Genomic DNA, 15,312 nt, shown 5'->3' with positions numbered 1-15,312 from the left:
TCCCCCCCCTGAATTATTCTCTAAAATTTTACTGTTTATTGTCCCCCCCCAACTATGAAATGGGATTTTCGCCCCTGGTTCTCACATTGTCATTCCACACGCTGCACGACACCAGATGCTAATGTTAGCACATGAAGGATATCAGGGAATAGTGAAAACTAAACAAAGGTCAAAAGTATGGTGGCCTGGGATCAGGGCCGGACTGGGAGAAATTTTCAGGCCGGGAGTCACTCATTTAACCAGGCCACCCAGCCCACACACGCACGTTCACGGACACACATACATGCGCGCGCGCACACACACACACACACACACACACACAAACACACACACACACACAGTAACACATGTTGGCTAAGGCAAAACAAATATGCACCCCAATATAGGCATACTAGTCACTACAACACTCACTTCAATGTCACAGGGACACTCCATATGAATCCAATAGTCACAGCATTATTCCATTTCACATATGGGTATTCACCATATAACTAATCACCAGCAGTCCAGTGCTTTTCTCTCCCCTACATGTCACTGAAACTTCTCACCAAAATGTTCCCCTCAATACAAGTCACAACAGGACTCCTGAAATAATGCTATGGTATTATGCTCAAGTGGTGAACATGATTGTATTATTTTGTCAGCAAACCATTTAGATGCCAGCTTATATTACCAGTCAATATAATACGCCAATACCATATTCAATGCAACGGTGAACAGTAAAAATATAGGCCAACAGCAACTTCAACTTATGTGAACTTATTTCAATAACATTAGTCATTGACAAAGTCAAGTCAACTTAGACAGATAAGAGACGTATCCTACCTTAACAGGGCTTCCAACATTTTTCAGGTCATGACCCATCTGTGGCGGTGTTGACCCACCAAATATTCTGAAGTAAAATATGAAATATATCGTCATTACCATGTAAGAAAGGTAAATAATTAACACTTCTCTATGTATATTGGCAAATGGCCAATGCAGTATTTTTTCAGTGTTCATACATTATCATACCAGGGAACCCTAATGAACCCCAACCTAAATCCAAGGTTGGAATATACAGTAGCTTTCATGTTTGTTCTGGGATACATAACAGTAAGGCAACAGACAGCAAAATTCACTTACACTTCATAGAATAAAGCTGTAGTGCCAAGAAGGCTATTATTACAACTACATGAGAGAGCCATTTATGGCAACTGCCAGTGCCTGGTGTTCATGTGTCTGCAACTTGTTACAGGCTGGTGATTAATAATAATAATAATAAAAATAAAAATAATAATAATGAATAAATAGCATTCTTGTAATGTAATGTAGGCCATTTGGCCATTGGCCATTTTTAAGCATTTTTCTGTTGTTATAGCGCCACCCAGTTGCCAATTTGAGTTACATTTCTCCAGTCACCTTGAGCTGTCCTGTTCTACATATCTACCAAGTTTAGTAAAAATTCGATATGGCGGTTAGGCCTATATAAGAAATTAGCTCTCTAGCGCCCCCATTTTGTTTGATGGGGTCAATAATGGAGGGGTCCCCTCAGATTATGTGTGGTCATATGCCTATAAAGTAGCGTGGTGATCGTTGGAACCCTTGAGATGTTATACACCTTTATGTGATGAGCCACGCCCTCCGCAATATTCATTGCCTTATAGAAGCTCAGTTTTAGTAAGTTTTCCATTTTTTGCCAAGAGGGAACTTTAGATATTGGTCCCTAGATTATGTTCATCGAGTTTCATGCAGATCGGCCAAACTTCCTAGGAAGAGATCGATTTGAAGTGTTTTTCAAAAAATTCAAATGGCAGAAAATCAGTACAACTGGAAGTATGGGTTTTTGAGGCAACTTTGTTCCTCATGAGGAGAGGCATCTCTGTGCAAAGTTTCTTGTCTCTACGACATACGCATACACATGAGATATGCCCATTCAAAGTTTGCAATTTCAGTCGGTTGCTATAGCGCCCCTCTTTGGCTAATTGATGTAATATTGCTTGATTCGTATCCTCCCATGACCCTCTACCACTGTGCCAAATTTCACATGGATTGACCAAGTCAGTGAGGAGAAAAACGTGGGAGAGACACACAGACACACCCACAGACAGTTTTCGTCATTATATAGTAAGAAAAGATGAAATAATCATATCCCATTTGTTGCACAAATAAATGACCTCAAAAGTAGTGAAAATGTGGCTAGTTTTTCCGTGGCTTTCAAATCTCAATCCTTATTTTGACTTCAAAACTTCTGAATTTCAAGGGCCTATATTTCTACACTGTAATTGTAAAGTCCAATCCTCGGTGTTAATTTAACTCTCTGAGAACGTACAAATGGAGCCTTACCAAATGCACTATAGGGTCCATTTATCAATCATTTATCTGGCCTCAAGGACCCCTGGGGGTCCCCGGACCTCATGCTGAGAAGAACCAGTGTTTTTAGGTAACTTACTTGCAGAAGCATCGTGAGTTTTTGTCTCAGTGAGAGCAGGCTCTGACACAGACACACGAGTTAACACACCCCCTCCTCACCATGCTGGCTGTGTTTACAACATAGGACTGTTGGGGCGGGTGTAAATCGAAACAAACCAATCACGTCTTGTCTTTCTTTCTTGTCAGGCCAGCAGGCCAATCACAGGCCAGCGCTTCGGGAATTGTCCCGGGTCTCCCCATGTGCAGTCCGGGCCTGCCTGGGATTGTTAAATTTGTTAAATAATTCCATGCTTGTCAGCTCAACAGCTCTCCTTCACAGCACGTCCCTACTACAAGGATAGAGCTCCCAGCCAAGCCATGGCAGACAGGAGACCACCTACTACTACTGACTATTATTCAAGGAGGGTGACTGCAGATATTCTCAGGAAACACACATCAACGCACATAATAAAATGTTTGAGACACTCATTTACAACTCATGGAGTGCAATTAGATTAACAAAACATATCTCAAAGAAAATGGCATCAGACACTGCCATGTCTCACCATACTGGCCTCAGGCAAATGGTGAAGCTGAAAGACAGAACAGGACCCTTTGTAAGGCCATATGTGCAGCTCAGTCTGAAGGTGAAGACTGGTGCACTGAGCTTGATGGTTTCCTTATGGCCTACTGAAGTACCCCTCACTGTGTCACTGGTCAGAGTCCATCAGAGCTGCTAGAAACCACCAAAGCAGAACTAAACATCCCTAATCGTCTGTGAGAGGGACACGTGGATGCAGACATAGTCAGAGGAGCAAAAGACATCATGGTTTAACAAGATGACAAAGTCCTCCTCCGGCATAAAAAACAAACCAAACTTTTGATGCCATTTGAACGAGACCCACACACTATTGTACGCAGGAAAGGAAATTCAGTCCATCTTGTAAAGGATGGCAGGAAGATGTAACATCATGTGTCATTTGTGAAACTGTGGATTCAACAAGAGCAAGGGACAGTACCAACTGGCAAAGATGGAGAGAGGTCGCACACCCAACCTGTTGAAATGCAGGCCACGGATAAAATTCCCCAGCAGGGAGCTCAACCTCAAAGAGCCAGGCGAAGGCCAGCCCATCTAACAGACTATGTCACTTAGACAGACATTTGCTATAATGGAGCAGAAAGATCTACGGTGTTGTCTTAATGGCAGGGTAGTCCACCCCTCACCATTCAGGTCATGTGTCTCTAAGAAAAGAAAAGCGGTGCTTTGTGAAGGAAAAGTTTAGTTAAATTCCTGTTTGAGTATAAATGGTAATTCACTACATGTTTGCAGTAAATACCTGTATTTAGTGTCAGTTATGACAAGTGAGGTCTTAAAAATGTTGCAAATTGAAAGTTGAATGTGTTATCAACAGCAGAATGTGTGAATGGAGTTTCATAGTTAGGCATGTTTATATTGATGGAGTTAATTGTTTAACTTTCAGGAGCAGGACCACGCCTCAACCACTCCTCTAATCACCTGACTAACATATATATACCAGCACAGCTCTACCACAGGCCTCTCAGATCTCTCGAACATTAGCGACCCTACGTATCTCAGCAAGTGTGTTTTTTGTGCATACTCACCGATGGATCACGTGCTGCAAGTCAACCTGTCCGAGTCCGAGTCCGACGACTTGTACGACTCCCTGTTCGAGCCAGGTGATCCTCTGACCCTGTCTCAGCAGTCTGCCGGTAGCCGAAACTCCCAGGGGAGCCGGCTGCGCTCTGTGGTCCACATCCCTCGGTCTCGCCGTGGTTCTCCGTTGGGCTCCATCAACGAGATCGCCCCAACTCCTAGTGGATCTCAGGCCTCCTCTCCTCCGTCCTCGCGGGTGGGAAATCGACGCCGCGTCCACAACCGTGGGAGCCAGTGGCAGTCTTCTCCTCCTCCTTCCCGAAGCGGTGCAGCGTCTAGTCGACCTCGCCGCTCCCGCGGCGCTCCGTCACGCTCCACTCGGCCATCTCCACCATCTCCACGTCCACAACAAGAGCCCGACATTAGGGATTGGACCATCGCCCGGCTCCAGCGGTTCCTGAGGGCAAAAAACATCCCCTTCCACCGCAGCGACAACAAGTCCAGGCTGTTCCAGCTCTATTCAGCCGCCGTCCGGGCTCCCGAGGCCACAGCTCCTTCTCCCAAGCCGGCCGCACTTCCGGGTCGCCCTCCGAGGCCTACTCCCGCCAGCGTCACCGTCGGTGACATCACGGCGCCTCCACCACTCCAGCCGGAGCAGCCTCTCTCATTCATTCCCCCAGCCGGGGGTCAGGTCATATCACCCCCTGTGCCTGCTCCCTCAGACGCAGATATGTCACGCGCAATATCTGCCTTCTTCTCCTCCCTGTCTCACAGGCCTCCACTCTCACCCCGTGCACACACATCCTCCATCCCCACATCCCTTTCCTCTACCCTTCCTTCCAACTATCCTGTTCCAGCTGGCATCGCAGCCCAGGAGCCTCGTCCTGCAGCACAAGGGGTGCCTCCGGCGGGTGTTTCACTGCCTTCCACTCTCTTTCCGACGTGTCTCTCCTTACCCCTAGACCTAGCCCAGCTCATTCAGCCATCTTTTTTCGACAGTAGTCAACCCAGGGAACTGCAGAATGTCCTCGGTCCAGTTCTATTAAAGCAGTCACTGCCAACCAGGTCCAAAGACTTGACTCCTGTCGAGTTTGCTCTAGCTTTCTCCCTTTTTCGTCTGCTCCTTCTGCGGGGGCGCTCACGCCAGGACCACCTGCCCCCACAATCCCACCAACACAGCAGCATGACTAGAACGTCACCTCGGCACGCCCATAAAGGTACGTGCGCTCGCTGCTGCTCTCAGTGACCACCCTGATAAGTAGTTTGTCGATTTTCTCATCTCTGGCTTCACTCACGGTTTTCACCCCGGCACGGAGGTGCTTCCTGATTCTTCCCACACATGTCACAATCTTCAATCCGCTCTCACTGAGCCCGACACTGTTGACACGTTACTGGCAAAAGAGGTCACTGAGGAGATTTATGATAGGCCTTTTCCATCATCCTCCTTTCTCCGTATTCCGTATCAGTCCCATCGGTGTCGCCACATGCAAATACTCGGGGAAAAAGAGGCTGATCATTGACCTGTCGTCCCCACACGGCTCCGACATCCCGAGCATCAACAGCCTTATTCCTAGCCCGGATTTCTCCATGCAGTACGCCACCATTGACCACGCCATGGCACTGATTCGTCTGGCGGGACACGGAGCATGGCTGTCTAAGGCTGATATCACTAGCGCATTCAAGGTCTTGCCCATTCACCCCGACTTCTGGTGTTATTTCGGTGTCTGCTGGAAGGGGGCTTACTACTTCTCCGTGCGTCTCACTTTCGGCTGCAAGAGCAGTCCCAAAATCTTTGACTCTTTATCCGAGGCTCTATGCTGGATCCTCTCCAACAATTACAGGCTCCCCTACGTCCTTCATCTCCTTGACGATTTTCTTGTCGTGACTCCCCCGTCCTCACCTCCTCGCCACGGTCTCACTACACTTACGTCTGCATTTTCCGACCTCGGTGTCCCTCTGTCCGAAGAAAAAACTTCAGGACCTGGCACATCCATCGAGTTTCTGGGCATCACTCTGGACTCAATGTCATTCCAGGCTTCACTGCCCTTGGAGAAAGTGCAGCGCATCTCGCTGCTCTTGTCTAATTATCTCCTGACAGACAGGTGCACCAAACGCCAGCTGCTCGCTCTCCTCGGGCACCTCAATTACGCCATCCGCATAATTCCACAGGCAAAATCTTTTCTTTCTCAACTGCTGACCAAAGCTGCATCCATTCCCTCTCTCCACGACCACGTGGTTCTGGACGACACTTGTAAAACAGAAATGCGCATGTGGCAGCAATTTCTGTCATCCTGGAACGGCATCTCATTCTTCTACGACGACTTCATCACCCATCCCGAGGACATTCAACTCTACACGGACGCGGCTCCCTCCGTAGGTTTCGGCGGGTATTACGGGGGGAGGTGGTTTGCTGCCGCTTGGCCCTCCGAGTTCGAGTCCCTCGACACAGAGTCACGCTCTCCCTCGTCTGCTCTGTACGAGCTGTACCCCGTGATCATCGCCACTCTAATCTGGGGGCAAGAATGGTCAAAAAAATGCATCAATATTCACTCTGACAACACAGCAGTAGTAGATATAATCAATAAAGGCCGTTCCCGTTCCCCAGCCATCATGCCATTCACCCGCAGACTCACTCTCATCTCCGCTCAGTATCAATTCATCCTCCGCGCGTCTCACATTCCCGGTCACCACAATGCCATCGCTGACTCACTCTCCCGCTTCTCTTTCCAGAAATTCAGATGCTTGGCTCCAGACTCGGATGTCCATCCCACACCAATCCCATCGTTTTCAGCGACCATATTCAGCTAAATCCTCATCTGGCAAATCTCACTCACACCTCCCAAGAAACCATCCTTAACAGTTTAGCACCAAGCACGCTATCTGCCTACCTCACCGGCTGGAATTCTTTCAAGAATTACCATGCCACTTATCATCTACCGTTTCCCTCTCTGGACGCCATGTCCATGTGCAACTTCATCACACACTGTCATACCGTAACAAAGATCCGGGCCTCCAGCATACAAACATATCTAGCTGGTATCAATTTATTCCATAAATTATCCACCGGCCTCCCTTGTCAATCAATATCGCATGCTCATGTCACCATGCTAATCAAAGGCTTACGAAAGCACGAACCAGCGCTGGCAGCCAGACGCCTCCCTCTCACCTCCGATCTGCTCTGCCGCTGCATACACACTCTGTGCTCCGGTTACATCTCTCCCACAGTCGACTTAACACTGGAATCAATGTTTCTACTTGCTTTCTTCGGATTCCTGAGGTGCTCTGAATTCGCTCCAACACCATCTGTCTACGATCCTTCCCGTCATCCCAGTCTATCCGACATCACCACCCACACTTCAGACTCGCTCATATTCACACTCCGCAGGAGTAAAACTGATCAGTTAGGAGTAACCTTTCCCATCTACATCTTCCGCCTCCACTCCTTTCTCAGCCCACACGAGCCACTGACCAGATACATCCACACCCGGTATTCCGCCCGCGCTTCACCACAAGATCCCCTCTTCCTCACCGAAACAGGGAGGATGGCCACCCGTTTCTGGTTCCAGAAACACTTCCATAACATCCTTCGTCTCTCCGGAATTTTATGTGATCATTACTCTTGCCATTCGTTCCGCATCGGTGCCGCCTCCTCAGCCGCTAGATCAGGAATTTCAGACCAAGTCATTCAAGTCCTCGGCCGCTGGTCTTCACAAGCATATCAAACCTACATCCACAATAACCTCAATGATCTCCGTCTAGCACACGACAGACTAAGCCTCACTTAATCAGACTCTTTTGGGGGCTTCCTAACAGCACGGGCTCATCAGAACTCGAGACGGAGCCCCCACACTGAGTCTCTCCGCCCACATCTACACCTCACCCAGTCCGACCCTCCGATCACCTGCCAATCTGCACTCCCCCATTCATCACCACCCCATTCATAACCATTTTCTGACAATCACATCCTTATTAAATCTTTAAACTGCATATCGTTATGGTGTGGTCCTTGCTAGTGAACTGAGATATAAGAATAGAATAGAAAGAAATGTATTCATCCCCAAGGGAAATTCAAGTGAGTTAGCATCTGATAAGGGAGGGATGTAGTATACCTCACCTCTGGGAGGTGAAGGAATAAGATTTGGGTTGTTGTGGTTCTGGTTAATGTTGAGCTCTGTAAGCGCGAGAAATAAAGCAGATGGCAAATCCTCAGAAGAGTACACTGTGTTTTGTGTTGAAGTAAGAACACTGCACCGACCCTGCCTGCCTCTGACCTGCCTTCTTCCTCTGATTCTCAGTAAGCACCTCAGATTTCTGTTTCCAACCAAGAGACCTGCTTCTGTGTCCCTGGTTCCTGTTTGCCTGTGGCTGCTTGGCATTTTCATCCAACAACGATGACGGCGCTACAGTGAGTGTTCCACTCAGCTTAACTGGGGCCCCCTGTGGTCCAGAGATTTTCACCATGTCACCACACTCACCATCGTGTATGCATCCTGTGAGTACTCACCTGCTGTCTTCTCAACCCTCCGCCTGGCCTCGACCTGCCTTCTGCGTGCTTCCTTCTGGTTTGTCTGTTTGGACTGTGTATTTCCCTGCTTCCGGATTTCCTGCCTCCTAAACTACGAACCTACCTGCTCCTCCACGGTACTGTTGCTTACTGTTGAATTGAACTGTTTGTTGTTGAGCTAGCACCCCTGCTCACCTGCCGACCTCTTGGCCTGGATTAGCCTGCCAAACCAGCTGGGCTGCCAAGAACTTTGAGAAGAGACTTTCCCGGAGTATAGAACTGAACCGTGTGTTGTTTTGTATCCCTGCTCTGTACCTACGAAATAATAACAATACACATTATTACTAACTGTTTCTGGTCTCTGTTTTTCTGGTCTCTGTTGTGCTGCTATTGGGTCCAAACACCACCTGTTACAGATTGACACTTTTTGGTGCATAATTGCATGTACGAACAACACATGCTCTTCAGGAGAAATCCTACTGTCTGTGGTTATCCCCTGAAAAATCCTGCAGGGCCACCAGCAGGTTGACATTTTTGACATTTATTAAAATATCAGAACAACTATTGAATAAATAGCCACTACATGTAGTACGGACATTTGCGGTCTCCAAGGGATGAACTGTGAAAACATTTCTCCCCCTTACTGATGTGGAAAAACTCTTGTCAATCCTAATTTTGATGAATAATAAATAAACTAGACGAGCCCCAGTTGATCTTATTTGAAGTCATGTTTAATACAACACAAATCTGACAACATCTTGGTACAACATGTCTGCACGGACACAGCCATACCAAAACAATTATTAAGCTTTATATAGTGTATCACATTTGTTTAAAGCGTGTGTAACCCTTGATCCAATCTGCTTCAGCTATTTACTGACTAAGATGGTAAACCTTATATCAACATGCTAGCATCTTCATTGTGAGCATCTCATCATGCTGATGTGCTTGATTCTATAATGTGCAGCTCTGGTGATAGTTGCAAAGTTGTTAATTTAACTGGACATTTAAATACAATTTGATCATACAGTGTAAAAAATAATCTAATCTCATGTAATACAAGCATGTTGATGATAGTTTTTGATACCAATATTGAATCCTTACAGAAACTGCAAGACAAGTCAATAGTTTTCCAAGTATGAAAAACTTTTTTTTACCTGTTGAGTCATCCATCTCCACTCAGAGCCAAAACAACACAGGATAGTTTAAATAATTAATGAAGCGATGAACTCTTAATGAGTTTCACAGGAGTTTATTTGCCTGAAGAGAATAGTGATGATCGGCTCATTAGCATCACTGCTCTGTTTGGAGTCTAAATCCACATGGAGAAAAACAAACTATGTCTGCAGAGTGTCACCATCATATTCCCCCAAGACGCCTCAGTGTTAGCTGCTGCTAGTGACTATGTGAACAGACCAGACAATAACAGTGCAAACTTTGCAAAACAAACTGTCACATAGACAAATGATCCTGTGAAGTTGTGCAAAGTTTCTCCAAATCAGCACTTCAGGTCAACTGACTTTTGCTTTCATGTCTAAATGGGTGGTTTAGATAATAAAACTATCAGCTATTATTAATAATTATTAATAAAACTATCAGCTATTATTGCTATATTGTTGATTGTCCTGTTAAACACTATTTGAATCCTCAACTTAATGATTAATGAACACCAGTTGAGAAACAATCTGTTGCACTAAACCAGATTTACAACCTCACAGTTGTTTGCTAAGTTGCAGCTTATGTCCATGTCTGTTCACACTTAGACGATATAAGCAGTGAAGCCTTTGAAGGAATTTAATGAAAGATGTATTTTGGGGGGGAAACATGGATGTGTCACACATCTTCAGCCTGGTAGCACAGATCTATACAATCAGCACAGTTTCAAGTTGGACACCCTAGATTAGTGTCACCAATTCAGTGTCTGACCAAATGTCTCCCCTTCTGTTCCTGAGTTAATGTGTTAAATTACGCCCAGGAAAATGTTTGCAGAACATTATCATGTCACAGTGAAGTTGACCTTTGACCTTTTGGATATAAATTGTCATAGCTTCATTATTATATCTTGACCAGTTATTTTTGCCCAATAAATTCTAATCAGTTCATCACTGAGTCCGAGTGAACGTCTGAAAAAAAATTGAGGAAATTCCTTAAAGGCCCTCTTAAGATATCGCATTCACAAGAATGAGACCAATGCAAGGTCATAGTGACCTTGACATTTGACTACCAAAATCTAATCAGTTCATCCTTGACTCCAAATGGACATTTTCTCTTACCAAATTTAAAGAAATTCCTTCAAGGTGTTCTGGAGTTATTATGTTCACGAGAATGAGGCAGAGGATATCATACCTTGACTTTTGACCTTTGACCACTTAAAATCTAATCAGTTCATTGTTGAGTCCAAGTGGATGTTTGTGCCAAATTTAACGAAATTCCCATGTGCTCACAATCGCATTCACAAGAATGGACCGGATAGATAAACAACATAGTGCCTCCAGCTATTGCCAGCAGGGAGGCATAAAAAAGGTCAGTTAAGAGGAATCTAAGTTTTTTTTCCCAGTGGGTATTTTTATGGGAATGTGGATCTTACAGATTATTTGAGGAGTGTCGATGGCTTAGCATGTTCCACATTTTATAATAAGTTTGTCATGTAGTGTGCAGCTGGGCTTGATCTTGACTTGGATTCTTGGTTTTGTCTCTGTCTCAACACACTCTGGCCTTGGTCATGACCTGGTCTCAGTTTAGGTGGCCGTAATTACAACACTGCCTCATGGCTTTACAGAGATTTCTAGAGAGTTTAGGTCACTGTTTCACTTTTGGGCCTGTAACTTTACTCTTTTGTTTCACTCTCACAGTGGCTGCAACAGACAGTTGTTTTCAGTGATAAAGCTCTAAAACCCACTGCGCACTACCTGATCAGCAGTGATGGGAATAATGGCATTAAAATAAATGGTGTTACTAACAGTGTTATTTTTTCTCAGTAACGGGTAATCTAACTAATTACTATTTCCATCGTTACAACGCCATTACCGTTACCGACAATTAAATGGGAGAGTTATAAACTAAAACTACTCATTGAAGCTGTTGTCATCAGACTTGGCTCTCAGCCACAGGAGCTGCAAAGCTGTTTTTTTTTTCTTTGGTGAGGGAGGAGGGAGGGGCGAGACATAAGTGATGATGATTGGCTAAAATAGATTAAGCTTTCATGGTAAGCTAATCAGAGACAGTGTTCAGTTTACACACAAACCACACACGAACACAGCAGCCTCACACACCTAAGCTAGCAGAGGTAAGCTGCAGCAATGGCGAATCTGGAGGGAAAGTTGGCCTTTTCAAAGTGGAAGTACAGACACTATTTTAATCTTCTTGAGATAAAAGGCAAGAACTTAAATGTTAAGTGTACATTATGTCCCGGAGCGAAGTGTTTGTCCATGTCCGTTGTAAGCAACTCAAATCTGATGAAGCATCTCTCAACGGCACACGCTTCTATAAAACTAGTGGCCAAAAACACTGTTGTTGACACTGCTGATGATGATAGCAGGCCAGGTGTGGCTAACATGAGCTCCGCTAACGAAGAAGGACACGGAGCCACGCTGTCCAAGCAGCTAAAGCTGGATTTTTCTGCTACAGTTTCACAAAAACTTGTGACACAGACTGAACTGAATGGAATGATAAGCAGGTATGTTGCTGAGAACATGCTCCCGTTATCAACAGTTGACTCAGACTCCTTCAGAGCCCTCATTGGCAAAATACCGGGGAAAGCAGGTGCCGGTCCGCCATGCAGAAAGACATTTTCTAAATACATAGATGCCGCGTACGCTAAAATGAATGCCGAGCTCCAAAGGGGATTTGAAGAATTAGAATATGTCTCTACTACTGCAGACATTTGGACTGCACATAATAAAAGCTATCTTGGCGTAACTGCCCATTGGATACATCCACATAGCATGGAACGAAGGAAAGCAGCCCTGGCATGCAGACGATTTAAAGGCCGTCATGGTCATGACAGTATTGTAACTGAGCTTGAAAACATTTACTCATCCTATGGCATATCCCACAAATTAACATCCACTGTCACGGATAATGGCTCTAATTTTGTCAAGGCCTTCAAAAAGTACCAGCCAGTCGAGGAGGATGAGTCTGGGGACTGCAAAACAGTGTTGGTGATGATAATGATCATTGCATCGCACACCTTAAACCTTGTTTCATGTACTGATATTGAAAAGTGGATACTGTCAAGACCAGAAACAAAAGCGATATACGGAAGTGCTACGACCAAACGCACAGCCTTATGGAACAAGGCTAGCCGTTCAACTGTGGCTGCAGAGACTGTTGATTATGTCATCGCAAGGAAGCTGCTAGTCCCTTGCACTATGAGATAGAACTCGTTTTATGATGCCTCTGCTCGCATCTGTGAGATCCCTATAGTCGAGCTGAACACCATCTCCTCCAAGTTCGGGTTGAAAGCCATCACAGAACGGGAGCATCAGTTCCTCAGGGAGTACTGTATGGTAATGAAGCCACTAACAGTAGCCTTAGACATTCTTCATGGAGAAGAAAACTGTTTCCATGGCACACTCCTACCCACGCTGGAGACATTGATGTTCAAGACCCTGGACCTGAAGAGTGGTCTGCAAATCCTTGTCGACTTTCCAGAGGCAATTGTTACGGTAAGAACTAGTATTTATCTTTAAATACATCCATCCATACATAATGAAAAAAATATAATGTGAAATGAAATATATTTATAAACACACTCATAATGTGTAATGCTCTGTGTGTGTGTGTGTGTGTGTGTGTGTGTGTGTGGACAGTCAGTATAATATGTCCTTTGCATTATATATCATTGCAGGCAATTAAAACAAGATTTGCAGAGGTGCTGGAAAGCGAGAATGCCGTCTTGGCTGCTGTGACTCTGCCCAGGTTTAAACTACGTTGGCTGCGGACACAGGACAGGAAGGACAAGGCCAAGGCAAGTCTGCTGGCAGAGTGCCGGAAAAGTGCTCGAGATGAAGACCAGCACACCAACACGCACTGACTCAGCCACAGAGGATGAGTTCTTTTCCTTTGAGGATAAGGATGACACCTCTGCTACTGCTGAAAGTCAAGTCACGGATTATTTCAAATCAGGAGCACAAGGGATGGACAGTCTTAATGGATTTCCACTAGTAAAGAAAATTTCACTCAAATACAATGCAGCCACTCCATCCAGTGCCCCCGTGGAGAGACTGTTTAGCCTGGGGAAGCTCGTCTTCACTCCAAAGAGGAACAGGCTCTCTGACCAGAAGTTTGAAAAGCTTCTACTTTTAAGATACAATCACTGGTTTAATGGCTGAGATGGTCACAGCAGATGACTGGGTTGGCTGGGTGGATGAATGAATGCATGCATGCATGGATGGATGAGTGTTAGGAAGGAGCGTATGGATGGATAGATGAATGAATGAATGTTTAGGAGCTCAAGCTGGATTTGTCAAGTAATTCATATACTTTTTCAGTACTATTTTAAAAGTACTTCATATTGTTAAACTGTTTCTTTTGTTTTTAAGAAAATACTTGAAGTACAGTATGTCTACCAGTTGTGTGAAGGTTTGATTTATTTAATTTACACAACAGAGAGTTAAAGCACTTCATAGTTAAACTGTTTACTTTTATTTTTAAGAAAATACTTGAACAGTACAGTATGTACAGAGAGTTAAAAGCACTTCATATTGTTAAACTGTGTATTTTTGTCATGAAGAAAATACTTGAAGTACAATATGTCTATCAGTTGTGGTCTGTTGAGGTGCAATAAATATTAAAAGTTCTGTGTAAGTACCTGTCTATGCAGTTCTACACTACTCTACATTCAGTGAATGTAGAGTCTGTAGGCAAACCCCGGAGATCTTGCCTCCGGAGGAAGAGCGGAAGAGCCCTGGTTTCCGGTTGTAGGTTGTTTCTAGTCCGCGTGGTATTGATCAATCACGTTTGAGCCGGCTGCAGTTGTTGCCAGGTTAAACGCTCCGTGCAGTGAACTAACGAGGTGGAACATAATTGGCGTCACTGCAAACTCTGAATCCATCGCAATGGTTCAGCATATTTACTTATATATAAACCGAAGTCGGAAACGGAAATTCGCCTCCTCTGCCCAAATCAAACCGGAATGCCAAAAAATCGGGGGTCTGCCCCCAGAGGCTGTATTCGCCGTCTGCCGGAAGTCAGACGCCGAATACAGCCGATGGATTCGAGAATGTACTCTATGCAACTGGCTTGTGAAACCCACTTAGAAAAAAAATCCAAATTCTTAGACAAATTTAAACTTAAAAAAAAAAGAAAGAGTATTGCAATAGTTACTTTCCCTGGTAACTAGTTACTTTTATAGTGGAGTAATTCAGTTACTAACTCAGTTACTTTTTGGGAGAAGTAACTAGTAACTATAACTAATTACTTTTTTAAAGTAACATGCCCAACACTGCTGATTATCAGAGTGTGGCTCAGGCCAAGTAGCAATCAATCCCAACATGGACCCAACATACGTTGTGTTTTTTATGACTCAACCTGAGCCAAGCCAGGCACAGCTGATGTACTGAAGTTTGTCCTTATCATGCTATTGTTGTGACTGCTGTCCAGAAGGAGTGAACTGGTCGACAGACCCAAGTGGCATGCATATAATTGTCTGTGCTACCCAGTGTGCATTGTGAGCAGGTTTCTGTGTCAGCCAATCCCATTTTAAACATTTTACTCTGAGTGATGTGGGTTCTGTGGATGGTTTTTATATTGTATAAGTTGTAAATTTCTGTTAGTGGTCAGAGAGAAGCTGTTGTTATTG

General features: G+C 44.9%; 1 protein-coding gene across 1 annotated transcript; it reads left to right on the top strand.

Annotated features, from left to right (window-relative positions):
* Positions 1 to 5,425: 5,425 nt before the first annotated feature.
* On the top strand, positions 5,426 to 6,814 carry LOC126406943 (uncharacterized). Its single transcript, XM_050071541.1, has one exon. It carries the CDS (start codon positions 5,426 to 5,428, stop codon positions 6,812 to 6,814), a length of 1,389 nt encoding a protein of 462 aa, XP_049927498.1.
* Positions 6,815 to 15,312: the final 8,498 nt, after the last annotated feature.

The sequence above is a fragment of the Epinephelus moara genome, chromosome 2 (genome assembly GCF_006386435.1).
Source record: "Epinephelus moara isolate mb chromosome 2, YSFRI_EMoa_1.0, whole genome shotgun sequence".
In the NCBI taxonomy this organism is placed as follows: domain Eukaryota; kingdom Metazoa; phylum Chordata; class Actinopteri; order Perciformes; family Serranidae; genus Epinephelus; species Epinephelus moara.
This window is presented reverse-complemented; position numbering and strand designations above follow the sequence as displayed.

Excerpts from the sequence above, each read along its gene's own strand:
- LOC126406943 (XM_050071541.1), top strand. The coding sequence starts at position 5,426 with ATGATAGGCCTTTTCCATCATCCTCCTTTCTCCGTATTCCGTATCAGT.